The sequence below is a fragment of the Selaginella moellendorffii genome, unplaced genomic scaffold (genome assembly GCF_000143415.4).
Source record: "Selaginella moellendorffii unplaced genomic scaffold, v1.0 SELMOscaffold_52, whole genome shotgun sequence".
NCBI lineage: Eukaryota > Viridiplantae > Streptophyta > Lycopodiopsida > Selaginellales > Selaginellaceae > Selaginella > Selaginella moellendorffii.
In genome coordinates this window covers 825729-850185 of record NW_003314313.1, presented here as the reverse complement: position 1 = coordinate 850185, position 24457 = coordinate 825729, and the positions used below count along the sequence as shown (strand labels likewise).

The 24457-nt window shown below is 47.7% G+C and overlaps 7 protein-coding genes across 8 annotated transcripts; 4 read left to right on the top strand and 3 right to left on the bottom strand.

Moving 5' to 3' along the window:
• The first annotated feature begins 5831 nt into the window (after positions 1-5831).
• Positions 5832-7304, top strand: LOC9635236 (gibberellin 20 oxidase 1-D). The gene is made up of 3 exons (XM_024687235.1): positions 5832-6297; positions 6397-6721; positions 6868-7304. The coding sequence occupies exons 1-3, from the start codon at positions 5864-5866 to the stop codon at positions 7156-7158; spliced, it is 1050 nt and encodes a 349-aa protein (XP_024543003.1). The 5' UTR covers positions 5832-5863; the 3' UTR covers positions 7159-7304.
• Positions 7305-7390: 86 nt separating this feature from the next.
• LOC9635909 (sad1-interacting factor 2) lies at positions 7391-9101 on the bottom strand. The gene is made up of 8 exons (XM_002982050.2): positions 9007-9101; positions 8828-8952; positions 8582-8741; positions 8349-8497; positions 8135-8286; positions 7956-8070; positions 7762-7898; positions 7391-7605 (listed from the first exon to the last, which is right to left on the bottom strand). Exons 1-7 carry the CDS (start codon positions 9086-9088, stop codon positions 7764-7766), a joined length of 918 nt encoding a protein of 305 aa, XP_002982096.2. The 5' UTR covers positions 9089-9101; the 3' UTR covers positions 7391-7605; positions 7762-7763.
• A 688-nt stretch (positions 9102-9789) lies between these two features.
• On the top strand, positions 9790-11965 carry LOC9635235 (ran-binding protein M homolog). Its single transcript, XM_002982162.2, has 10 exons — positions 9790-10255; positions 10319-10465; positions 10534-10620; positions 10674-10719; positions 10772-10848; positions 10910-11072; positions 11130-11198; positions 11255-11314; positions 11383-11469; positions 11523-11965. The coding sequence occupies exons 1-10, from the start codon at positions 9912-9914 to the stop codon at positions 11796-11798; spliced, it is 1356 nt and encodes a 451-aa protein (XP_002982208.2). The 5' UTR covers positions 9790-9911; the 3' UTR covers positions 11799-11965.
• Positions 11966-11998: 33 nt separating this feature from the next.
• Positions 11999-16907, bottom strand: LOC9635908 (histone-lysine N-methyltransferase TRX1). Its single transcript, XM_024687165.1, has 25 exons — positions 16730-16907; positions 15965-16665; positions 15853-15904; positions 15727-15801; positions 15456-15672; positions 15291-15411; positions 15118-15222; positions 14840-15045; positions 14684-14776; positions 14540-14637; positions 14343-14492; positions 14139-14291; positions 14043-14090; positions 13880-13994; positions 13753-13818; positions 13638-13699; positions 13530-13586; positions 13410-13478; positions 13200-13353; positions 12868-13143; positions 12753-12814; positions 12621-12698; positions 12449-12544; positions 12288-12391; positions 11999-12228 (listed from the first exon to the last, which is right to left on the bottom strand). The coding sequence occupies exons 1-25, from the start codon at positions 16757-16759 to the stop codon at positions 12087-12089; spliced, it is 3330 nt and encodes a 1109-aa protein (XP_024542933.1). The 5' UTR covers positions 16760-16907; the 3' UTR covers positions 11999-12086.
• Positions 16908-17029: 122 nt separating this feature from the next.
• On the top strand, positions 17030-18801 carry LOC9635234. Its single transcript, XM_024687199.1, has 8 exons — positions 17030-17085; positions 17137-17226; positions 17285-17482; positions 17527-17607; positions 17685-17747; positions 17806-17957; positions 18012-18223; positions 18289-18801. Exons 1-6 carry the CDS (start codon positions 17065-17067, stop codon positions 17947-17949), a joined length of 597 nt encoding a protein of 198 aa, XP_024542967.1. The 5' UTR covers positions 17030-17064; the 3' UTR covers positions 17950-17957; positions 18012-18223; positions 18289-18801.
• LOC112350629 (pentatricopeptide repeat-containing protein At2g13600-like) lies at positions 18414-18923 on the top strand. The gene has a single exon (XM_024687118.1). It carries the CDS (start codon positions 18414-18416, stop codon positions 18921-18923), a length of 510 nt encoding a protein of 169 aa, XP_024542886.1.
• Positions 18924-22317: 3394 nt separating this feature from the next.
• On the bottom strand, positions 22318-24389 carry LOC9635233. Of its 2 annotated transcripts, none has more exons than XM_024687184.1 (5): positions 24309-24331; positions 23745-24197; positions 23074-23509; positions 22809-23014; positions 22318-22749 (listed from the first exon to the last, which is right to left on the bottom strand). In XM_024687184.1, exons 2-5 carry the CDS (start codon positions 24054-24056, stop codon positions 22429-22431), a joined length of 1275 nt encoding a protein of 424 aa, XP_024542952.1. In that variant the 5' UTR covers positions 24057-24197; positions 24309-24331; the 3' UTR covers positions 22318-22428. The 2 variants fall into 2 exon arrangements, with proteins under 2 accessions (XP_024542952.1, XP_024542951.1); XM_024687183.1 differs by having other exon boundaries at positions 22333-22749; positions 23745-24158; positions 24309-24389.
• Positions 24390-24457: the final 68 nt, after the last annotated feature.

Below are 24457 nucleotides of genomic sequence, written 5' to 3'. Positions count from 1 at the left end.
ACGATTCATCAAACCGGTTCTTCCTCGTCCGTGTCCGCCTAAAACCGATCCCAAGAGCTGTACCTCTGCTTCTTGCGCCCAGAAATCTACTGCAGCTAGATGCGATTCCGGAGCGCCCGGCCGAATTGGACAAATGCCCTGCTGTCTTCGCGTTGAGTCAAATATATTTCAAAATATTTTCGCGCTCTTTAGGGTTTGCTTCTAGACGCTCTCCTTACTTCTCTCCTGCGCTCTATTACACTAGCGCGTTCTCCAGGCGATCCGCGGCATTATTGAGGCTGAGAAAGGTGTGTTTTGTTTTATCTTTGATTTCCTCTGGCCCTCTGATCGCGTTGCTGGGTGAGATACTGCTCGCTTACTACATTGAAATGGAGATCCTTCAGTGCTCATGAGAAGCACAAGCACGCAATTTTGAGGTACTGCTTTTTTTGTTTGCTTCCTTTTCCCGTCCTTTAACTTTTTGTTGTTGTTGCTGTTAACTTATGGTGCTCATGGATTCGTTCGTTGTAGTGCTTTACTGCTTGCACAGAAGGTTCCTTTTTCTTTTCTTATTTATCTGATTCTAATTCCTCGATGTCAATTGTGCATCTTGTCTAAATGCTTTTCCATAGTCATCTATCTCTCGATCTAAAAGCGTTTGAGACGCTGAGCTCTAAGTTTTCTGTGCCAATGCTGCCCCCTGCTGCTGCGTTGCTCCTTTGGATTGTCACAACTAATGCTGTGGGTCTACTTTCTCAGTTCGCTGAGATGCTGCGATTGGGGCGTGCTTAGTTTTCAACGCATATAAACGATCCAGTCGCAACATGATTGGGTAGAAAAGAATAAAGTTTTGTAACTTCTGTGTAAAGTTTGGAGCTCCCAAAAATATCAACTTTGGGTGACATGGTTCAGTGCTGGAGGATCACAAGAGCTGAGTTTGAAGCACGTGAGCTCTTCCAGCTGATGATTCTGGACGGTTGCTTGCTGGACATGAGCGAGTCTTCGGTTTTGGCATGGTGGAACTTCATGTTATCCCGAGGCAGATCTTAGCTCTATTAAGGGCTGACCGCAGACCTCATGAATTGCGGAAGAGAATTGCAATGATCCAAGCTTTGCTGGAAAGCTTGAGCCGAGAAGAACCATTTTTGAGAGAATGCCTGAGAGAGACATGGTTTCTTGGAGCATTTGATGGTTCAAACTCAAGCCATGAACAAGCAAGGGGACAATTCTTTGGAGCTGTATAAACAATGGACATCTTTAAGGTCTAGAATTGTAATTTGTAGACTCACTGAAACATATACTAGAGGCACATAGGAAATTTCACAAGTCAGGGATGATGGTATGGATGCCACTCTGGATCTAGGCAAAATCTGGAGATGGCGGTTCTCAGCTTTGCTCTGATTCCTCAGGCGCCATGAACATGATCATCATCCATTTGTGATGTGTTCTTTGAGGAGACCAATGAGAGAAAGTTCATTATCCTGGTCTTTTTGTATAAGCCATTTCTTTCTGTTCTGGGTCAACAACTGCCATAAGCTTGATTTGATATTGGCAGTGGATCAGTGTATTTAGATTGTGCAAAGCAGATAAAAGAGGTGGCTCTGATGGTTATCCTCAGACGTCACCATGAGAGGGATTTACTCTCAGACTGCTGCCATTCTCAAAAAAACATTAATATTATTACTTGATGTGGTCCTTTAGCACATCAAAATCTATACTAGCCATGAAATATTACCACTTTGCTAAAGATGCTAGCTCTGTTCTCCTTCTCCTGCCATTGCAATTCACATGTGTAAGGCAAAGAAGTTGTAAAAGGTTTGTGCTAAAATGTGTAATTGGCTGTCTGCTACACAACTCTCCCTAGCTCCAGAACATAAGCTTACATTCCCTTCATATACTCATTTGAGTTTTTCCATGTGTTCAAGTTACACCCAGTTCCATAATGTTAATCTATCTAATGTTACAGGGAGGTGTGTCCAGCATTGAGGTTCACTGTTAAACAAGCTTAAACATTGTTTAATCTAGGGCGATCACTTGGGAAATGCCGGCAACGATGTGCATGTGCATCCTGCAAGGAAGACGGTGGTTCCGGAGGCCATCTGCGGCACCGTGTGCGAGGTACCAGCTCGCAGATCAGAGATGTGGATTCGATTTACAGAGCGGCCTCGGTCATGTGGGTTGAAGTAACAAAGTGTCCAGCACTCCTTTGCCACCCTCATTCACATTGCATGTCTGCAGAGCACCGCCAGGTAGGTGGTGGTAGAGTTTGATAGTATCTTGATGCTAACTATGCTTGCCACTCAGCTCCATCATGAAGTCCATTGAGCTCAACTTTAGCAGAGATGCGGTATCGATGGCTGCCAAGTTGATAAGCTCTTATAGTGTTTATGGAAAACATAAGGTTCTTACATTGAAGGTGTTCTCTGACCCTAGTAAGGAAAGCATGATCATGTTCATGGAGAGCACAGACACAGAGTGATGGGCCGGCAGTGCATCAGCTCACTTATCACTTTTATCCGGGACTTGACTGTGAGGTGCTCCAAGTTTAACTTCATGCTCGGATCGGCATCGTCTGGAAATTACAGTGTCCGTGCTGCGTCTCTATTCCTCTTTCTAAAGTTTTTTTCCTTAGCACACGGAAGGCTGATGCACATCAACAGGGACGAGTTTTCGAGCCTTCCGTGTGCTGAGGAGAAAAACTTTAGAAAGAGGAATAGAGACGCAGCATGGACACTGTAAGTCTTTCCAGACGATGCTGATCCCAGCACGAAGTTAAACTTGGAGCACTTGACAGTCGAGTCCCGGATAAAAGTGATAAGTAACCTGATGCACATCACTGGGACGCTAAACCCTAAACCCTCTTTGACACTCATCCGGTCGCTTGCCTTGGGCTATCACGACAGCAATGCCGCTCAATACTACATTCAGAACCTCAGGGATGACAAAGATGTCCATCAGGTGATCAAGATCATGTGGAAGATAGTTCGGGGTGATAACAACAGAAGGCTTTATCTGGTGCTGGACGATGGTCTGAGCTGCTGAGCATGCGGTTTTACTCTGGAGTATTGCTAGTTTTGGTGCTGTAGTCTTGTGCGGGAAGTGGCAAGAGTTTCTGAAGGAGGAAGATCGCGCACTTTTCGTCAATGGCAGATTCAACGTAAGCTTGATCTTCACATGTGAAGTTGCCTGTACTAAACTCTATCTGTTTGATTCAGGAGGTTGAAATAACAAACTACTTGGCGTTCGTGAAGGCCGACGCTAATACTACGAAAGAAAGTATTTGGTGGAAGACTGGCTGGGTTCCGGGGTTGGTTGCCACCAGGAGCGATCGAAAGTACCGTAAGGCTCTTAAAGAGTACATCCAGAATCTGCCTTCGGAAGATTGGCCTCGTTTCTCCAAGCTCCTTTCGAAAGGAATTGTTGAGGATGACGAAGATGATGACAATTTTTGCAGAGCAAGCTGCCGGGCTGTTCTACAGGGGTGATGACGGGATTGCGAGATGTCTCTCAGAGCAGCTTCGTTCCTACGCAGCAAACCAGTTCATGCTGGTGGCAAGTCCGGTGGATAACTTGGACCAGACCGATGAGCAGATTCGGTTATGGACACCAGTTATCCAAAGCGACCATCGCGGTATTTTCTCACGAATTGGTCTGAAAACACAGCAGGCATGCATTCTTGTGACGCGGTACAAGCAACCCGTCATAAAGTATGACCAAGAAGGCTCCGTGACTATAACTCCGACAGCAGTCTGCAATTTTCGTGGGAGCTTTACAATGGCGATGACCAAAGAGAGATCTCCGTTTCGACGCTTTTCATTCCTATTCATGGGACTGAGAAAGGACTCGGTTGCTACTATGTTGCAGATTCGCACTTCGTAGTCATCCAGTTTGCAACAGGGGCTTGGGCGATTGAGGATCACGAGCATGCCAGGTCGAGAGCACGGGAATTGTTCATGTCAGATGACAAGTCGAGGTCTCACGTCCTTGCGTGGGTGGTGTACTGCATGAGTCCTTGGTTTGAGACAATGAAGTGTGATGTGGCGGGAGGTGGTGAACTAATCTACCATGAGGCCTATCTTAATTTCGGGTGCTTTGACAAGATCTTGGCCTGTATCGACGAGAAGCTGGGGAGGCTGAGGGATGGTCGGTACGGTGGAGAGGTAATCAGCTTTCGCTTTCAGTTTTATATATTCTCATGTTTTTTTAATTTATTTTTTGATGCAGGCAAATCCTAGATGTTGTGTTTGTAATACTCTCGAGGACACGCTGTGGGTGCAGTGTGAATTCTGTGAATGCTGGTATCATCAGGCTTGCGAGGATTCGAAAGACCATTGCCATGGTTGCTTGGAAGTTGCTCACAAGGAGGCAGTGAAAGCCGAGAAGGCAGCCAAGGAACAGGCTCGAAGAGAAGAGGCACTTGAGGCAATTGTTGAGGCAGAAAGGGCAGTTTCATACATTGGCATGCTCACTACTGAAGTTCTTTCTTGCTTTAGAAAATGTTTCTTAAATGCAAATATGCGGCCTAGACGTCATTTCTTAAAATGACGTCTGGGGTTCGAATCTCGGCAAAGTTGGCAGCGGTCGGAAGTTCGAATCCTGGTGGCTAGGTGTAGTTTAAAAAATCATTTTAGGGTTTTAGCGCGGCGAGTGGAGAAGGCGCTCGATGGAGGTAGGGAATGTTTCTCCTTAGACCGACCGATCATCGATGGGGCAGTGGCGCAGTGGCGCAGTGGCGAGACAATGCAGGCAGGATGGATGGATGCGTCGCGACTTTGTGGGATGCGAGGGAAGGGGAATTTCTTTGGCTTGGCGAGCAATGATTTGCGATACCGTTTGGAGGAAGAGCCAAGGCCAAAAGATGCGGAAAATGTATCTGAATCTCTTCACGTGATAATCGGTACGTGCCCGTGGACTGTTTGTCTTCTATTGTCTTTCTTCTGGCCTCCAAGCGCTGACAAGATTATGTCCTCTTGCAAGGTGAAAGCAAAGGCAAGATTTTACACAGAGGAAGAAAGATTTATCGGAGAATGTGGTTGGCTGCGCTAAAGATGAGAAGGGAAGGGAGGAGGAGGAGGAGGAGGAGGAGGAGAAAGAGGAGAAGAGGAAAAAAGAAAACGACTGTGGCACACGCACAGCACAAACTGCTTTCGTCAAAGTGGTGGCGAGTGATGAGAGTGCTGATTCCCCTGTCATCCTCAGCGAAACAGTGGATGATTGTGCCACAACTTTTCGTGCCAGCGTTCATCGCAAGATGCTCGTGGGATTTTCCGCTCTCGACCGTATGTCATCAATCAGGTGTGGAGCTTTTTGTGATCAGGCAGTGCCGGCATCACTGCTGGCTCACTTCAGTCACGCAACAGAGACTACGGCGAGCACTATTCCCAGGAAAAAGCGTCAACTTTTTCCCGAGAAGGGGAGATTTGGTTGCAACGGGGACTAGAACACACAGGGGCAGGGGAAGGAAGCAGCGCGAGGAACTAGTTTGTCACCGGGAAGAAGAGGGAGGAGAGAAGAAAAGGCACAGACGTAGATTGGCTGCGATTCTACTCGCGTCCCACCTGATGTCTGTTCCTCGCTCGAGACTGCGATAAAAGACGGTACCACTCGCCTCTCTGCTCCAGCTTGTCTCTATCTCTGCTGAGCTCTTTGTCTCTATTGTCGGCAGAGACAAGGGAGGGGGAAGAAGGTGGGAACAAGACACGCTTCTTCGAGATGCTGCTCCTGGGTGTCAAGTAATGCTGCTGCTGCTCTTTTTCTTTTCCGTTTCCAGTCCGGTAATCCAGTTCTTCATGCAGCTCCTGCTTTGAAACCCGCCCGAGAAGCAGTACCGTCATCAGACATCACCACCATCGTCAAGAAGAACTTTTGCCGCGCGACGCCGCCGATGAATACTAGTTGCGAACTCGAGTCCTATGTGTGGCCTCGTGGCGACTGCTCGCTCCCGGAGCATGGCAAGTTTGCGAGCCAGCAGGATGTCCCGACCATTGATCTGGCTGGTGGATCCAAAGCCAAGGTTGATGAGATTGGCAGAGCGTGCAGGCAGAGTGGATTCTTCCAGGTCGTCAATCACGGTGTGGATCACGAGCTTGTAAACCAGGTGCATGCGAGTGCTCGCCAGTTCTTCGAATTCCCCAGCGACACCAAGTTACGAGCGGCTCGCTCCGCCGGGAACAGCTTTGGATTCGCCGGCAAGTTTGCTGGGAGGTTCAAATCCAAGTGCCCCTGGAAGGAAACATTCTCGCTTCAGTACACGCCGAACTCAAACATCAAGGACTACATGATCAAAGTTTACACCGCGGAACAGCATGAGCAGCATTGGTAAGCAGCAGCTCCCCACCTCCATTTTCTTTTCGTTAGCTCTTGCGCTTCTTCTTAACAACTATAACGGAAAAACGATCTTTTTTATGTTTTTCCCAGTGCTCGCTACGAGACTTACTGCAAGGCAATGGAGAAGCTGGGACGAGAGCTGATTGAGCTGATTGCGCAGAGCTTGGAGCTGGCTCCCGATGCTTTGAACAGCTACTTCGACGATGGCTTCTCCATCTTCCGGATGAACATGTACCCGCCGTCGGAGCACTTCCCGCGGCTGCTGGGGACGGGGCCTCACACCGACCCGTGCGCATTAACAATTCTCCACCAGGATGAAGTTGGAGGACTGCAAGTGTACAACAGGGACGAGACTTGGGTCACAGTCGAGCCCCGTGCCGATGCGTTTGTCATCAGCATCGGTGACACATTCCAGGTAAACAGAGCGAGAATTCTTTTGTTCCTGCTCGTCCCTCTCCTCTCCCTCCTCGCAGCGCTATAGCTGGTTGTAGATGGTAGTGCTCTTCTTTTTTCCTTTTCTTTTTATAAAACATCTCTCACGCAGCGTTCTCTTCGTCACAGGCACTGTGCAACCATCGCTACAAGAGTGCCAAGCACCGCGCAGTGATCCATGCCACCCGAGCCAGGCACTCGCTGGTTTTCTTCATCAACCCGGGGCTGGACACGGTGATCCGGCCGATTCCGGAGCTGGTGGTCAAGAGCAAAGTAGACGAAGAGCAAGATCGCGAGAGGCCGTGCGTGGAGTTTAATTGGGGGCAGCTGCTAGAATTCACGCAGAAGCACTATAGAACCGATGTCCACACGCTGGACGCGTTTGAGAGCTACTTGAGGAAAACGAGCCAAGCAGCGTGAGGACGGACAGGGAAGAACGAATGTAAATTTGCCAAAGATCATCGAGCAGAGGAGGACACAAAGTCACTGTTTTTTGTGAATATAGTATACATCATCAAAGGTGGATTGATATTTTTATATATATATATATATACATATAATATTCATATGGTATGTTTTGTATGTGTGTATCACACCAATTTATAAGATTGATAGAGTTCAGTTATTTAGAAACTATGGAAAGCCAGGGGCGATGGATGATGTGATGTTTTGTAATGTGTGCAAAGGAGGAGGAAATCTTTTGTCTTGTACTTTAGCGCGAGCTCTCTCGAGTGGCGAAAATTGGCGTACGCAAGCTTGTCCAGCAGAGATCTTGTCCTCAGAGCGCGCTCGATTGTTTGCTGTCCTGGCTTGATTTAGATTAAGCTCGAGAGATCTCTGTGCTGGATGGAGTTGCTCCTGCTGTCTCTGCGCCGAAGAGAAAGATAATCGATTGCTAAGTTAGTGCGGCCAAAACAGCAATCGCAGCCGGCGCCAGCAAGGAGATTTGCTTAGCTAGAAACGATAAAGAGGATGGCAAGAAGAGAGAGAGAGAGAGTCTGTTTTTTTTTTTTTTTAACTTACTCTCATATGACGCCTGTCTCGTGCAATATGTCATACACGCCGACACCGATTTCTCCAGCAAGCAGCAGAATGATTATCCATTCTAAGATGTCAGATTTGCGATTCTGGAGAACCTCTAGAAACAGCCGAACGTTGTGCTGCCAAAGGGAGAGAAAGAATGAGTAGAAGGTTTAAGAGCAAAGCTCTCGTTCTACCTGGATAATATTGAGCTTGAAATGTAAGCTCTTGAAACGCTCGTTGAGCTCAAACTCCTCCCTCATAAACTCAAAAACCCGAGCGTAATTTATGTTCTTCCACGCCGCGTCCGACCTGTTACAGAGCATCACCGACACAGGAGTCTGGCCATCGTACTAGTAAATGAGCTGCGAGTTACCTTTCTAAAAGTCCCATACGGACAATGACGTCGGCAAGTGTGAAGTTCGCTGAAGCAACGAGCTGGAATAGCTTTTTGCGGGTCATCGTAAAAGTACCGGTGCGCTCCATACCTCGGTTGAGCTCACTAAAGACATTTATCATCTCATCAACCTGCACAAAGGCCCAGCAGTGTCAGAGGTGGAAAAAAAAAGATGCAAAAAAATTGTACTGACCAGCTTTGCAAAGTAGTCCAGGGCAATACTCTGTGCCAAGACACTGGCAATGATGCGAATGTTATCGATGTCAAACTTCCTCAGCATAATTATGTCGTGTGATCCGTGACTCCACTCCGACAGTGTTGGCCTGATCAGCACGCCGTAATCTGCAGGAGAAGAATTTCAGTTTGTAACACAACTAGATTTCATTACCTTAGTATCATCTTAGTATGAACTGATTCGGAATGTACCCTCCTTCTTCGGCTTGCCAAACTCCTCCTTGCAGTACTTGCGGACGACGTTTAAGAACTCAGTCTCCTCCTCATCCCCAAAGTTGAAAAGCACTACCGAGCCATACTGATACACAACCATATAACGTTCGCATGTCCAACACTTCAGCTGTGGAATAGCCTGAAAACAACAAGAAAAACACACGAGCATAAGCAGCGGCAATAGAATGAAAGAGAAAGCAAACGCAAACATTTAGTACTATGTACAGGCTTCTTCGTATGCGCGGGCGAGTCTACTGGTCGATCCCTGCACCTTAGCACGAGCTCTTTACGGGTAGAAATCACGTCGTCAAATTGCTCGCATGCCAGGCCCTTCAAGTCCACACTGCATTCTATAACCCAGCAGATGTAGTTAGCACTCACAATCGCTCGGCTTTTCCTTTTACCTCCGAGATACGAAGAAAGCCTTGACAGGAATATACATATCCGTCTCTTCGGTCTGGAGAGAAGACCCACGCTGTCGAGCATCGGTCTCAATCCCTCTCCACTGCGTGCGTCCTGCATGGAATCCAAGTCGAGTGCTTTGTCAACTAAGAAAAGCGTTTACCAATCTCGCGCGCTCTGGATGGAGCGCATTGACAATCGAGCTTTAAAGAAGCTCGCTTTTTCTGGTTCCAGGACGAAGAGACCGCCATTGTTCGTGATTGCCCGTGGAGATCACTGGGATCGCCACTGCCCACAAAGCAACACCTCAGCTTTCCTGACAAGTTGCCCCGATCGCTCGTCCCCATTGGCGCCCCACAGCTAGTGCGAAAGCCTTTCCAGTACAGGAACCTACAAATGGAAGCCCGGAAAGAATCCCTTGACAGCGGCAGCACACGAGGGGGAGGAGGACCCGCGGCATCATTCCTCCACATCACGAACCCTCGAGACACTCGTTGGCGAAGATTAAGCACGATGAACAGCGACCTCCACTGATTCCTCGCTGCGCCACGACCAGCGCCATTGCCAGCGCCATTTCCAGCACCAGCGCCAGAGAGCGTCGCCGTTACACGGCCAGCAGCAGCGCCACGCGCGATCTCCACAGCCCTACGCATCGATTCCCTGACCTAAATGAGAATCATCTCGCTTTCCCGCCCAAAAGACTTTTAAACCTGCCACGTCATCGGTTCTTTGTTGTTAGAGTATAATTGCCGCCAAAACAAAACAAGGCATGGTGACGTCAGCATATTTCTAGGTCTAGGGCAATGGCCACTGAGCTCCCAGGGCATGATCGTGATCGCGGCAGGTCTGTAGAGTAGGAGTGTTCTCCTGGATCTCGATCGATCCAGAAACGATCGATTGGAGCGCCATGCCCATGGTTTCTACCAGTCCGCCGGATTTGGAGCCGACGTTGCTGGCGCTGGGGATGAGAAAGCCGGAGGATGACGATGGCGACGAAGAAGAAGAGGCTCCCAGCTTTCTCAGCACCAACAATTGTGGCCATTTTCTTGGGATTTCAATGGACAAGCTCACGGCGAAGTACAATGGAGAAGGCAAGCATGGCAACGATGTGGGGGCTGTCCAGGGAAACAGGCCGGCGCCATCCAGAAGGCTTTGCTACTACTTCGAGATGACCGTGTGTGATCGAGGACAAAAAGGAGTGATCTCGATCGGATTCAGCGATCAAAACTTCAAGACGAGCCGTCAGCCCGGGTGAGTTCACAGAGAAAGAAAGAAGCCTTCTCTCATCTTCTCTTTTCGATTATACGTTTCAAGATGGGAGCCAAATAGCTATGGCTACCACGGAGATGATGGGAAGCTCTACTACGGCCCAAAGAGCAACGAGAACTTAAACGTGACCTTCACAACGAATGACACTGTTGGAGCCGGTATAAACTACCTTGCTCAAGAGCTTTTCTTTACGTAAGTTATTGAATCCTCGGAAGTTTTGCTTTACTAATCCCTCCTTCACGATGCTTGTCATGCTGCAGGAAGAACAGCAAACTAGTAGGGAAAAAATCCAAGGATGTGAAGGTTCCACTCTATCCTACCATTGGACTTCATAGTCCCAACGAGAAGTATGGAGCTTTATCATCGATCTACTTTTCTGAGATGTATTTGGACCTTGCAGGGTGTCTGTAAACTTCGGCCAAAATCCATTTGTTTTCGACGTGGAGGTGGGTTGAGGCATGCATTGTCTACGTCTAAATCTTCTTAAGGTTCCGCCAGGCTTTGATTCAAGAGGAACGCGAGAAGCGTCAGGCAGAAGTGGAAAACGTTCCTCTGCCTTTAAGTGTGAGCCACAGGTGTGTGATAAGACGACAATTCTGATTTCTTGATCTGATTGTTTTGTCGTAAACATTCCAGCATTGTGCGTGCATACTTGCTACATTACGGATACCAAGAAACTTTGGAAGCCTTTGATGATGCTTGCGGTGGGACATTCCCATCCGTGGTGGGCTTGAAGGACAACGGTGTAAAGCCTGTTCAAGAGAACTACGCTCTCCACGAGAGAAATGCCCTTCGTCGGGTAATTTTCCTGTCATTTCTTGCTTTCGGAATGAACACCTTCCTCTATCTGTCATAGCTCGCCAGGGAAGGTGATGTGGACGGCGTTTTCTCGAAACTGCGGGAGTGGTATCCTGAGATACTAGAGGTGTGTAGCTTTAGCGTCTTTACACCGTGTTTTGATCCAGTTCAACGCTCTTGCAGGATGGGCGCTCAGCCATTTCATTCCTTTTGCACTGCCAGAAGTTCATTGAGCTCGTAAAGGTTACTCGTCCTTCCTCTTTTGGATGTGTTGCCATCGTCTCTCTCGAGCTAACGACCATCACTTGCAGGCTGGATCTTTGGAGGCAGCAGTCACTTATGCCCGTGCAGAACTCGTAAACTTCTTTGGGAATCTTTTGTTCCAGTCGCTGCTCCAGGTAAGTTTGATTTCCAGTTTTACGCACAGGGAGCCGCATAACACTCGATGCAGGATTGCTTGGCTTTGCTCGCCTACGAAAAGCCGGCGGAGTCGCCCGTGTGCTACTTGCTCAAGGTCCGGCAGAGAGAGGCAGTGGCCGACGCGGTGAACGCCGTCATCCTAGCCATGAATCCAAACTCGTCGGGTCCATCGCCACAGTCGACGCTGGAGAAGCTGTTGCGGCAACTGACGTGCTCGCAGCGCGAGGTGCGAGCCACCAACGGTGATCAGGGCGAAGTTTTTAGACTCCACAAGGTGCTGCAAGGCAGCAAAGACGGAGGCTGGTAAAACTATATCACACCTCCCACTGTCTCTCTCAAGTGTGGGAAACAAAGACTCGAAAAACAAAAGATATGGTGTAGTCCATGGCTGGAATCCATGGAAGCTCCTGGCGTGGCAAAGGAGGAGCTCTCCACGATCAATTGTCTTTCAATTAAGCTCGCGATTTTCTTGTACAATGTACGCGCATATTGATCAGAATATCCTTGTGAGGTTTGTGCCCAAATTTTAGGGTCTAAAAAAGGGTTTATGATTAGGGTTAAGCAGTAATACTTTGATTAGAACTTAAACGTAGCTTTATAGTGGCGTCCAGCTGCGTAGCGAGGAGCGAAGAGCAAGGATCCTTCCCTCATTGTTACTGTCGTCGCTGTGTCTCACACTGCCTCTACACTTTAGAGCTCCACAGTTGCACACCAATTCCGCCCCCTTCGAAGCAAATCTAAAGGAAATCCGATCCAAACTTTGAGAGATTTCCCAAGAGGGTGAATATCAAAGAACCTGTAGTCATAAGTTAGCTCCTCCCATGGGTGGATGTCGCGCTTCGCAAAAATGATGATCGAGTCCTTTGCGTCCACCGTTATGATTCGGGAGTAGCAGTTTGGCTGACGACAAAGCAAACAGTCACGATGCGATGAAAGCATTACAAAATCGGGCCTTACTTCGCACGAGTGATTGATCAAGTGCGCCATGCTGCCGACATGCGTTGCGTCCACCACTCGCTCGTCATCAATGCGAAACATGTATGTTCCCGCACCCTGGAAAATCCACCACTTGAGACTCGAGAAGAGCAAAAAGAAAAGGAAAAACAGCGACGCCGAAATGACGACGCACCACTAGCGAATCGTAATGACGTTGTTCTCTGATGTCTGCGATGTTGGATCTCACAATTTCTCCCGCATATTCGGCCATCTGTTTGAAATGCGCACTCACTGAACTCTAGAAAAGCACAAGAATCGTGATTACCATATCGCCTGCTTTATGGATCTGCTTGGCAAAGACACCCCAGCCATGAATGCCTGACTTTCCTGCATCACGAGGGAAACATACGAATATTTGCTGTGGACAAGCTGATTCTTACCGAAAGTTAGCCGATCGTGCATTGTAGACCTCATACTCTCCAGCCTCGCCGACATCGAAAGCACCGGCTCTTCCGTGCTTCTGTCCGACAAAAAGGATCCTTGTCCAACGGTTCCAAACACCGATTTGTAAGCCTTGCCAATTTTAACGAGCTTTGCCTTCCTTTCGAAGTTAGCGACGAGATAAGGCGTCTTCTCAACAAATGATCGCTTTGAAGTAGACAGAGCTTTGCCTTCAGGTTCTTGCCTCCTGCGCCGCGAAACGGGATTGTATGGTTCTGCAAAAAGTATTAGTTTCTAGTTGCAAGCAAAGAAAAGAAAAAAAAGCACGTACCGCATCTTGAACATCCAGAGGAATTCTCTGCCACCTCACTCTCCTGGCTAGAAAGATGAACATCAACATGCGAGGATGCGCGATTGTTATGTTTGGAGCAAAAAGACAGCAACTTCAGCGGTTTTTCAAGCCCGTCTCCATCGTCGTCCTGAATCTGAAAAGGATAAAAATGTGTTAGAGATTATATACGCCAATTCAGACCAACAAAACCTCCATGGAAAATCCAGCCGCTCTGGCACAAAGAGGATGGTAAGATGTCATGCACTGGTGATGGCTACACTGCAATCTGGTCAAGATTAACAACAGGCCGACAACTGAGAAGGCAATTACCTGAATGCATGCCCCGTGAGACACTCGACAAACGCTGCACGTCAGTTTCCACCTTTCCTGAAACCATACGGTATCATTACCTACGCTGAGTATACAAATTGAACTTACTTTGTGGATAGTGCTAACGCCATCGATTGGTTCCATTTTCTTGACATCCACAAGGCATGTTTCTGACATTTTGGAAATTGTAAACGATTGTAATGCCGGGACAGTGCTCTCTTACCTGGTATCCACATCGCGCACGTCAAATGAGCCCATCTGCCGTCTGTAGTCTTCTTCATCGCGCCCCCTGCAGAGAGAATAACATGAAAAGAGTGCTGCTGACCATATCTAAAACAGGTGCTGCTTACCAGCAACTGGGCATAGGCAACAAAGCGGCAGCTGAGTTGTATTTCGCTTACAAAGTTGACAAAGCCAGAAACCATCACTTGGTAAATCTTGTTCTCCATAACATGACATGTGTATCTGTAAATGATCCTGGCGTGAGTGTTTCTGACAGTTCTCATCACATACCATCAATCTGCATTTCGCGCACTGCAACAGAAGATTGCCCTCGTATTCCTGTAGCAAGGAAGATAGCACCGCGTGAAATTAAATCTGCAAACCTGCCTCATCCAGATAGCATACGTTGCACCTCTCAAGGTGCTTCCACATAACATTGATGGGCTTGTATCCCGATGGTCCTGTTTGTTTTGACTTCTTCGAAGAATGTACTTTGTCCCAGTCCATAAAATTTGAACACTCGCGTGCATTTGGTAACTCCTGAAAGCGAGAGTTTAGCGGTGCGAAGCTACCGCCGAATAACCAGCTTACCTTAATAAGCTTGAACACTCGTGGATTGTTAAACCCAAACATACTGGCTCCTGAAAGACGTTTGAAGTGTGTTTTCGCAGGTTTCTCCTTCAATCTATCTAGTTCTTTGTACACCTTCTTCCAGCAGTCACCAGGAGTAGAACCTTCAAACTGAAGTCGCTGTTAATACCGATCAAATAAATTGAAGAATAACTCACAGAAATCGTATCGGCAACAGTAACATGAAAAACAGGTATTGCTGGATCTGATTTACATCTAGTGACCTCCATTCGATGTTCCACGAGCTTTTCAAGATCTAATTTCAAACATTGGTACAAAGATATGATGGAAATTCAAAATACCTTTGAAAAACGGAAGGACTCGAACAGAAGAAAATCCCACTGGCCATATGTAGTGTTTGTTATGAAAGTGTGCAGAATCAAAAGCTACTTCGCCTGTCAAAACTAGTAATTAGAAAAGAAGCAAAAGAAGAAAAAGGCCAAGACAAAATCACGTACCCAAGCTTAATATTTTCAAGCTACCAAGGTCTAGAGGGTACCCCATAAGGTCTTCCATCCTGGTTTTCGTTGGATGCTCTCGTTCATCATCAATGTATTCTTCTGCATCCGACGTTTTCGATGCTTTCCCTACGTCATTCCTACTCTTGGACTGTATCTCGAGCATTTGTGCCATTTTCTCTGGAAGCCTTCCCTGTTTCAAATAACTACATAGGAAAAAAAAAAAAAAAAAGTGAGACGCTTGGCCACAAACTATCGAACTATGAATAGAACATCACCTCTCAACCTCTCTCAATCCCTGATCGAATGCCGGGCGCTTGCATTTTGAGTGATATTTTAGTTGAACTCCTTTAGAAAATGTAACGATCTTGTCATTGTTTAGCCTTCAAGAGCGAGTAATCTATTACTGATAAATAAAAAGATGAACCGTGAGAAAAAATAACCTACGTACCTTGCAAAGTCACAGCTGCCAAAAAATTGCACAGCAAAAGTCGACTTCTTAAGGGGACGCTCCAAGCCGCACTTTTCAGCATGCTCTTCGTCAAGGACAAGCGCAGGCCACATGGGCCAACCTACAATCGTCGGTGAGCACATAGCCAGTCTATTTGCTTAGTACCTTTAACTTTAGCCCAGACAACGGTCCCGTGGCTGATTTGCTCTTCAAAACTTTCCATCTCATTCGCCAAGAGGGCGAGTTCGTCGACGCCAAGACGCATTTTATAGTCGTCGCAGCCAGCAGCGCACAGCACTTTTTCTTCCTTGATCCCCATTTGAAAGTGCACCTTCTCATTTCTCAGGCACAGCCATTCCATTTGGTTGTCAACGTAGTCGATCTGCAGCATGAGAACCATTTAGACAACGCATCTAAGCGCAAACACTGGACGTACTCGATGCTTCTTCGATGCGGGATTATACTCGTGGATGGCCCCTGTGTACCATCTGCTGTCTAGTGGCCAAAAAACCTGAAAATAATACAATCAGGAACAATGAAGGAATTGACACAAAACTTTCACCTTGCAGCTCCTACCAATCAGCTCCATAGGATTGACAGCGTCCAAATTAATCCTGTGCCACAAACATAAATTTGAGACATCACGAGAGAAAAAAATAAAATAAAATCCTTACGCTCGCCATTCCTCTTCATTTTGTTGGAGCTCCGGTGTTTTGCTAGCTCCCCACACATGATCTGTTTCGATAGTGGAGCTCAATAAAAATTTGACACTTTTGTGTTTTGCCTTGTGTCCTGGAGTCGACACCTCAGAAGTAGTAGCCTGAGACTTAGCTTGGGCATCTTGCCGATCTTCACTGCCCGATCTAGTTTCACATCCATCAGCCTCCTTGACAACGCCTTCGCGCAGAAAATCCGTCGAAGAAACCAGCTGCTTCAACTGGACTCGTTTCTGCTTCCTTGTGGCGCGCTTGGGGGCGACAGTCGTAGAAAGTTCCTCACTAGCGTTTTTCTTGTCTTGCAACGACTGAAGCTCCATCATTTTTTGAGGACCTCCACCGTAATCCGAGTCTTCATCATCCTGAGAACTCGTCGCCTTCTGCGAATTCTTTCGTTTTCTCCGAGAGCTAGCCACTTCTCCCTCTTGCTTCCCTGTTCCCACGAACTTAAGTTCCATTGTTTTCCCTTTCGACGCTTTGAGCTTCTTCCGAGCGGCAACGCTGTTCTCCTTCTCGTCGCTCTCAAACTTCCGCTTTTCGTTGCCCATTCCCTGAACCTGCGAAGCTTTCGACTTCACAGCGCAGCGCTTGAGCGTAGACTGCCTGGTACACGGCTGGAGTATGACGCCTTCCTCCTTGTCATGTCCAAGCAAAGGAACCTAGAAAATCCCGGTGGCTCAGATGGAGGAGCTATAGAGCTGCAATGCAGGGAGACTCACAAACCTCGACGAACGTAGCGCTGTGGCCGCCCATCGCCACTCAGGCGGTCGCCATTCCCGTCGCCTCGCTCGCTCGCTCGCTCGCTCGCCCCAAAGAACCCTAACCCTACGCGCTGCTGGGATTCGAAGAAGAAGGCCCTGTGAGGGAGCTCTTAATTTGAGTGAAATGGCACTATGCGCGGGAGAGCCACACGTACATCCTGACCCAACGGGGTGGCACAAAACTAGTTCGTGATGAGTACGGACGAAAATTCTCTTAACGAACTGCGCAAGATCTTTAACGTTCATCTAGTGGACATTCCACTTTGGAATCCAACGGCTAGTTTCTAGGGCTCGGCGATGGAGAAACGCGAGAACGAGGTTTGATTCTTCTCTCGGTCGGGGCAATGTGAGAATGTGGATGCTGCGCAGATAGAGCAGCAGCAGCGGCACACAGTCAAGAAGCTCAGCGGGAGAGCTGCGCGAGTTCTCCAACCTCCGAATCGCGCAGCGCCATCGTCGGTGAGTGAGAGACCTCACTTCGATCAATTGGTTCGATTGTAAAACAATCGCAGCGCAGGCACGCCGTGTGGCGATCTGTCCCTCTTCCTCCGGGAAAACAAAGGCCAAAGAAGACGTGCTCCTTCTTCATACGCCTCGCAAAGGAGCTGCTGGCGAATGTTTTCTCGCGACTCCAACTCCAGCTAAAGATTTCTCTCGGCAAGGAAAGGAGTCTCACGATTTCTCCTCGCCGATCGGGCCTTCACCGATGAATCTGGTAAGAAAAAGTGGATCGGTCTAAAGCTAAAGTTTGGATTCCAGTTTCAAGAGCAGCATGACTTGTGTGGGATTTGGCGATCGTCTGCCAAGCGCGTGCCTCTCTCATCTAGCGGCCTTGGAAAAGTAAGCCAGAATTCTCGTTCCATTTCTTTCGTTCTTCCTTTTTGGTCTTTGATCCTTGATCGTTTTGCTGGAATCAGCCCCGCAGAATTCTCCTCCAAGAAGAGCATCATAACGAAGAGAATCATCACACTAACACACAGGTATATTTGCAAGGCTGCTCTTTTATGAAAGACTTTGTTTGTTCCTTTCCAATCACAGATGAAGAAGAAACCCATGACACCGACACCAAGACGATGCGACTGGGATAAAAAATCCTTTTCTGCATCCGGTGTTGCTGCAGCTCGTAAAGAAATTGAGACCGGAGCCTTACCTCTGCGAAGAACCTTGGATTTACAGGAATAGACATCCAGGTAAAATCCTTGTTTCATGCTTTCAGTAGCTCAGCTTTGTTCCACTGGGTGCAGCCACAAAGTCCCTACGTTAGATCCACATGGAGTAAGTTTGCAGCAATCCCTCTCAAAGTCAGCATCTTCGTATCACAAACGAAATCCACTATACTCGTCAAGCCATTCCGGAATGATAACCGGTCATCAGGCAGCAAGTCTCGTACTCTCTCTGTGCTGCAACTGCTTCCCAAGGTGCTAGCCATGAACAGGCAAACGAAAGCAACCGAGAGGTAAGCTCAGTCATCAGTCCTTGCGGCTCTCCTGCCATACTGTTGAAACACCATGTCTCTTGCAGCTCCTCCAAGATCGTAGAGGTAGAAGTAGCTCCCGGTGCATTGCTACTGATTGGCACTGTGAAAGACACCATCTGTGAGTAAACAAACTTGTTAAAAAGTTTGTTTACTGGGTTTTCAGCGCTGGATGTTTTCGTTGGAAACGCTCTGGATAAGTGTGGGAGCATGGCTGGTGCCCGACGAGTTTTCGATAGGATGCCTTGTCTCGTGGAACACGCTACTGGTGGGATACGTAGACAATGAAGAAGCCGAGCTAGCGCTAGAAAGCTTCGCGAGCGCTACTACAGCGGATGCCTTTAAGTTTGTCGCTGGTTTGAAGGCCTGCAGTGGATTGAAAGAAGAAGCCACAAGCTTTGACGGGAAGATGGTGATAGTGGATTCTCTGGAGAAGGGGATGGCGATTCACATCCAGGCCGCGGAGAAAGGATACGAGAGGGACGAGTTTTTGTCGAACACTCTCATGGACATCTATGCCAAGTGTCTCAGCATGGTGGAGGCTGAGAGAGTTTTCAGGAGCATGCCTTGCCACAGCCCGGTGCTCATGCTGGGATACGTGGATAACTCGCAAGCAGAGGTAGCTTTGGATTTGTTTTCTCAGATAAAAAACAGTGGCTTGTTCCAGATGCTATGGCTTTAGTTGTTGTTTCGAAGGCCTGGGCGCCCAAGGAAGGGGGCCCTGGAAGTTGATGGAAAGATGGTCAAGCTCAAATGCTTGGAGAGAACACCGGCTCTTCATGGAGATTCGAGAAACTACTTCAAAACGGACGTGATCTTACCTTAGTCGCCGCTTACGTACGAATTGGACGCCGACCAGATGTGCTCGCACGATGGACTTCGCTTGTTCTGGCCTGTGTCGATTGCGGAGAAGAAGATACGGTGTTCCAACGCATGATATCCGAGGAGCATGCACTCACGTCTTCGAGCACACTCAAGGCTCGCTGCAAGAGAAGAGTTCACTGCAGGTGAATGGAAAGGCTGTCAAAGTTATGGCGATGGAGAAAGGGATTGCTATCCATTGCCAGGCCTCCAAACTCCTTCGACACTGGGACTTCGTTTTGTTGTGTCATGGACGAACATGTTTTGTCTCTACGTGTTGTGCGATCTAGCCGCAGCTCGGATCTCCTGAAAGTGAGCATCGTGTCGCTGTTGAAGGTGAACTATCGTTGTTTACGGGCTATCCTCGCGGCCCTCTTAGCGAGAGTGAATGCGGGAGCTGCTGAGAATCGAGTGGTGAAAAGCACTTAGTGTTTCAAGGTTTCAAGTTTCGCACTTGTGTTAATTCCCTGAGAAAATCTTTGACTTTTCCGAGTTTATGTCAGGTGCGCTCCCCTTAAGAAAAAACTACCACCGATTTAGGGCAGAATTCATTGAAGAGTTTTAAAAAAATTAGATTCGAACACTGCCACTGCACGAATCCGTTCTAACTACAAACGTCTCCGCTTAACGCTTGATTGTGTCCAGGTTTACAAGGACAAGAGCCCTCAAATTAGCAGCTCACCCATTGACAAGCTCACCCACTTGTTTAAGATTCTGACGGTGTAGCTTCAATACAACATAAGTTCCTATATAAAATACTAAGCTTTCAGCTTCTTAAGAATGAGTGCAGCTTATTGCCCCGTTTTCCGTTTGTTCAGATTTTTCTTCAACTCTTCTATAGCGTCAAGTAATTCTATATTCACAATACCATGTAGCCTTTCACCGGCCCAAACAGCTGACAAAGGTGGAACCTACAGAACAGATCACAGTAGTAAGTTCAAATAGCATGCAACTTTCAAACATACCACAGCTTTTTCTTTCAAATGTTCACTCTGCCTTACCTCTTCGAAGACCACCTCTCCCGCTCGTGGGTGTTGCTCTGTTGTCACAACCAGCCTTATGTACCCAGTGGAACACCACTCTTTGAGTTTGTGAGAGCCTTCTGAATTCACTTTCTTGTCCAGCTTCATGATGTCTAGCATCCCAAATGCTTGAGTTGCTCCTAGCTCACTTCCCGTTTTGAACTGTATAAACACAGGCATCTTCTTGTTCAGCTTACCATTCCACAAGAAAAACATTCCCTTTGGTCCTGCTTTGCAGAATGGCCTTGTGTGAGCATATGTTGCAAACGATAAACCAGTCTCCACTGACTGAAGCCAATCGTTTAGCTGTTCCACATTCCCAATCTCTTGAACTAGCACCGCTGACAGCCCTCTCGGTTTTAAAAGCTCATAGGTCTCCTTGTACATGGTGTGTGTTTCAACCAATCCGAGCACCTATGCCGGCACTTTCTTCTCAAAGACACTTCCAAGAGTTGTGCATGCATATGTCTCGAAATTAATTCTGTGTATGGATGGGTCTCTAGATATATTCATAAAGCGCCCTATAAGTGTACCCTGTGGCATGTGGTACCACAATGCATCTACCACCAATGGCTCTCGCAAAATTATATAACAAATCTCTGTTGTAACTGACTAACTGTAGGAGCTTGAACTTCATTATCAGTGACCCCTCTGATATATGGAAATATAGGTGCAAAAGGTTCTGCTCCATTGCTGCTCTCAAGGAGAGTTGCAAAACCACAGTCTACAAGAGTCATGCCCCTCCTCCGTCCTGGTACAATCACATGTTCGGCACCTGAAAAAGTAATAAAGTAAATATCACATAATTCTATAAAACTTTCTGTCTTACCTGAGAGATAGTAAGTAAATATCAAATCTTCTATAAAGCTTGCCATCTCAGGATCATTCCACAGCAAAACCGCATCATCTCTCAAAGAGCGATGGACTCCAAGTTCCCAGCCTGTTTCAGTGATCATCCTTCGTGCAAACTCCATGAACCAATCTGCAGCAGGTGCAGTCTCCATAATATACTTCTCAATAGCGGTTGATAAAAGTCGTCTCCTTCCTGTGTAGGTGGAGATAAACAGCTAGCATGTCTAGACGACTGACATCTATAAACCTTTCCATAAACGCTTGGATGTTGCTGCCATCAAACCCAGGTAGACTGTAAATCTCTCTCACATACGACTGTTTCATAAATCTTCCAGAATCAAGAATCTGCCGAAACGTCAACATGCTCTTTCCTGTACCTGAAACAAACAGGGGACTTCGCAGCACACCATACGACATAAGCGCAAAAACGATGGAATTCAACAAAGACTGCCCTTCCTGAGGAGTTCGGCTGCACTTTAATAATGCCTGGGCTTCGTCTAGCACAACCATGCCATACCCCCAACCCACCTCGTTTAGCAGCTTTTGTATGCCCAAGTGAAAGTTGTTAGCCAAAGAGGGCGCTTGATGGACATCACAGACCAAAGCAAGCAACTCCTCACCCAGATGTAGAAACACGTCATCAACTGCCGGATACTCCAGCTGAAAAAACGCCCAGTCTCGTGGAACAAGCCCTGGCTTACACTCTTTCAATAATTTAAGCCAAGTGAGCCGTGCAAGGATTAAGGCCCCCACGCCACACCGCATCACTGGATCCTCTGGGGCAATATTACTTTCTCCTCCTGGAAAACGGCTTTGCGGACCCAGTTGGCCACTCTGTGAACATCTTTTGATCCTCCTCCAAACCCAACAATGGGACGGTCACCTGTGAAAAACAAACTGAACCTGGTGCTGGCTAGTTCAATCAGCATTCTTGTTTTCCCTGATCCACTAGGTGCTAAGAGCACAGTCAAGTGCTGAGGAAACAACATTTCTGCAAACCTTTTGTCCAACTCTACAAGTCCACTTCCAACACCTTCCCACAAAAAGCATGGTAAACCATCAAGCGAGCACACGAGTGTCCGAGCAGAAGGGAACCTTCCCTTATAACCTGACTCGTCTATTGCTAACTGTGCTACTGCCGGCCGTTTGAGAGAGATACAAGCGTCACACCAACGTGTAGCATCTGTTTCCATAATGTATATTCCTGTATACAGAAAAACAAGTGAAAAAAACACCCAGAAACCAGTTACAACACCAAGGCATAGCACAAATGCGCTCTCAGGCGTCAAGAATATCCATTTTCACTTATAGCCTGCTGATTTGCTTAAGCAAACCAATAATACACGAATCTAGGTATATTCTTAAATCCAGGCATCTTCTGGAATAATTTGTTGTGTTGAAAAAATGTAGCGTTTCTCATCAACTGAAAAAAAAAAGAGAAGAAAGAACCTGTTAATCGTCGAAGGCCGTGACTTTCCTCTTGCAAATGCCCCGCGCTCGGCCGTAAGAAGCAGCCGTGGCGTAATCAAACGCCCTCTGAGTCACTGCTTTCCTGTGCTGCGTTGGAGGAGGAGGATAGTCGTAGCCATACGAAGCGTAGCCTCCGCCACCACCACACTGTGCTCCGTCCGGAAGATAGCCCGCTGGTGACTGCTGGTAGTACTGCTGACGAATGTGAATCTCGTGATGCAAAAACTCGTCCCTTCGACGGCTCTGCTTGGTCCTCAAGTTCATCATCTTTTGCTGATACTGCTCTTGAATCCCACGGAGGCACTGCAGAAGATAGACAAGATCAATGCTCTGCTGGAATGTAACCAAAGATCGATCTTTACCTCTCGGTGCCTTGCTAGCTCTCTGTCTTCCTCAGCGCTTTGCTCCTTGCTCAGCTCCATCGCCTCTTGCAAGAAACACTGCTCGAGCTCATCCAGAGTCTCGGGACTCTTGACTTCCTGTTCGTACAGCCTCGCAGAACAGTATGGTCCGTTTTCTAGACTGCGACTTCGAAAATACTCGTCCCGGGGAGCCTTTGCAGATCGACCTTGAGGGAAGGAGATTGTTGTTAAAACGTGGAGAAAAGAAAAAGAACAAAACCAATACCTTGGACTTGGACTTGCACTTGGAGATTTCCCCATTCTAAATCTTCCGCTTGCAAGGCTCCACCATTGGAAGGGTGTTGTTGGAGCCTCTGGACGTGCTCTAGCTGTCCACCAGCCAGAGAATTCGAGCCTTTCGCGTTTCTCCCTCTCGAGTTTTGGCTCCACTCGCTATCAAACTGCTCGGTAACCTTCTTCACCGCAGTCACTGCCTTGGATACTGCTAGCCTGTCCGGCCCCGAAACACGAACGAAGAAGACCCCGTGACCATCTCCCTGGTTGTCCACGAGCTTAAGCCGGCATCCGGTATCCTTTTCAATCCCCTGGATCACACTCCCTCCCGTTCCTATGAGACGAGGCTTGATACGCTTGTCCTTGAGTGCCACCCTCTCCACAATCTCTCCAGACTTTCGGCTTCCACCCAGAGTTGTCGGGCATCCCTGGAATCAAAAGCAAAAAAACCAAGTCAAAACCATAGGAGGACAAAAAATGACTAAACCATGCAAGAGCTAGAAAAGAAAGAAAGCAATGCTCAAGCTTCTAGCTTCCAAAGTTACTTCCTTCCAGTTCTTGCTTGAGAGACCAAGCAGCTAAAATGGCTTCCTTTACGAGACTAGGATGAAGAACCAACTTGTGCTTGAGTGTGTGTGCCATCAGCAGTGTCGAGAAACTCACCTGAGCAAAGTGGCCAGCCTCGCCACATATCTTGCAGTGGAGCTCTTCTTCCTTCCTACGTTTCCAGTTCCTTTCTATGGCCTTGGCCTTGGCCTCCCAGACTTTGGCTTCTCGGCTAGTAAAATCCGTGGGCACGGCGTTTGGATCGCGAGGCCCTTCTTCCTCCTCGTCCGAGGTTTCCACCTGTGCTGCTGCTGGCTTCTTTCTCTCGGGCTCTTGTGCCTGGCGAGCTCTCGAGAGAGGCCCAGTGTATTCCTTTCCATACACCTCGTTAAACCACTCATCATCTCTGTCCGGATCATCCTCGGCCATTCTCCCTTGCAGTGGAGGGAATGATACTTACCTTAGTTGCGATTCTCCACACTAGACGAGGAGGAAGAGCCAAGAGCAACCGTCCTTCCTAGAAACATTTTTCTGGATCATCCAAGAAAATGTTTCAGCAAGTTCTCAACCCTGAAGAAGAGGAAGCCCAAGATTTGGCGTGCCCGCGAAATTCCAACAAGAATCACCTCTGCCTAGGCCTAGAATGTGCAAGAAAGCATCACGATCGAGAGGAGAAAGCACCTGGAGGAGCGCCATAGCCGTCGAGCGCCATCGTCATCGCCGCGATCAACCTAGGAGGAGGAGAATCGAGCGGGATATTCGCCGGCAATAGATCGATGGTTAGGGCTTGTTTGTATCCAAAATTCTAGCTTTTACAGCAACACAGATTT

Coding starts and splice junctions, on each gene's coding strand:
- LOC112350629 (XM_024687118.1), top strand. CDS start 18,414: ATGTTTTCGTTGGAAACGCTCTGGATAAGTGTGGGAGCATGGCTGGTG.
- LOC9635236 (XM_024687235.1), top strand. CDS start 5,864: ATGAATACTAGTTGCGAACTCGAGTCCTATGTGTGGCCTCGTGGCGAC. Junction 6,298..6,396: donor GAACAGCATGAGCAGCATTG/GTAAGCAGCAGC, acceptor TGTTTTTCCCAG/TGCTCGCTACGAGACTTACT. Junction 6,722..6,867: donor GCATCGGTGACACATTCCAG/GTAAACAGAGCG, acceptor TCTTCGTCACAG/GCACTGTGCAACCATCGCTA.
- LOC9635908 (XM_024687165.1), bottom strand. CDS start 16,759: ATGGGCGGCCACAGCGCTACGTTCGTCGAG. Junction 15,673..15,726: donor CCGCATCGAAGAAGCATCGA/GTACGTCCAGTG, acceptor CTCATGCTGCAG/ATCGACTACGTTGACAACCA. Junction 12,229..12,287: donor GAGCTAACTTATGACTACAG/GTTCTTTGATAT, acceptor GATTTCCTTTAG/ATTTGCTTCGAAGGGGGCGG.
- LOC9635234 (XM_024687199.1), top strand. CDS start 17,065: ATGGAGAAACGCGAGAACGAG. Junction 17,227..17,284: donor ATCGCGCAGCGCCATCGTCG/GTGAGTGAGAGA, acceptor ATCGCAGCGCAG/GCACGCCGTGTGGCGATCTG. Junction 17,483..17,526: donor GGCCTTCACCGATGAATCTG/GTAAGAAAAAGT, acceptor TTTGGATTCCAG/TTTCAAGAGCAGCATGACTT.
- LOC9635233 (XM_024687183.1), bottom strand. CDS start 24,056: ATGGCCGAGGATGATCCGGACAGAGATGATGAGTGGTTTAACGAGGTG. Junction 23,015..23,073: donor AGTGCAAGTCCAAGTCCAAG/GTATTGGTTTTG, acceptor CCTTCCCTCAAG/GTCGATCTGCAAAGGCTCCC. Junction 22,750..22,808: donor AGCTAGCAAGGCACCGAGAG/GTAAAGATCGAT, acceptor TATCTTCTGCAG/TGCCTCCGTGGGATTCAAGA.
- LOC9635235 (XM_002982162.2), top strand. CDS start 9,912: ATGCCCATGGTTTCTACCAGTCCGCCGGATTTGGAGCCGACGTTGCTG. Junction 11,073..11,129: donor AGAGAAATGCCCTTCGTCGG/GTAATTTTCCTG, acceptor TATCTGTCATAG/CTCGCCAGGGAAGGTGATGT. Junction 11,470..11,522: donor TGTTCCAGTCGCTGCTCCAG/GTAAGTTTGATT, acceptor CACTCGATGCAG/GATTGCTTGGCTTTGCTCGC.
- LOC9635909 (XM_002982050.2), bottom strand. CDS start 9,088: ATGCTCGACAGCGTGGGTCTTCTCTCCAGACCGAAGAGACGGATATGT. Junction 8,953..9,006: donor GCTTTCTTCGTATCTCGGAG/GTAAAAGGAAAA, acceptor GCTGGGTTATAG/AATGCAGTGTGGACTTGAAG. Junction 8,498..8,581: donor TGGCAAGCCGAAGAAGGAGG/GTACATTCCGAA, acceptor CTTCTCCTGCAG/ATTACGGCGTGCTGATCAGG.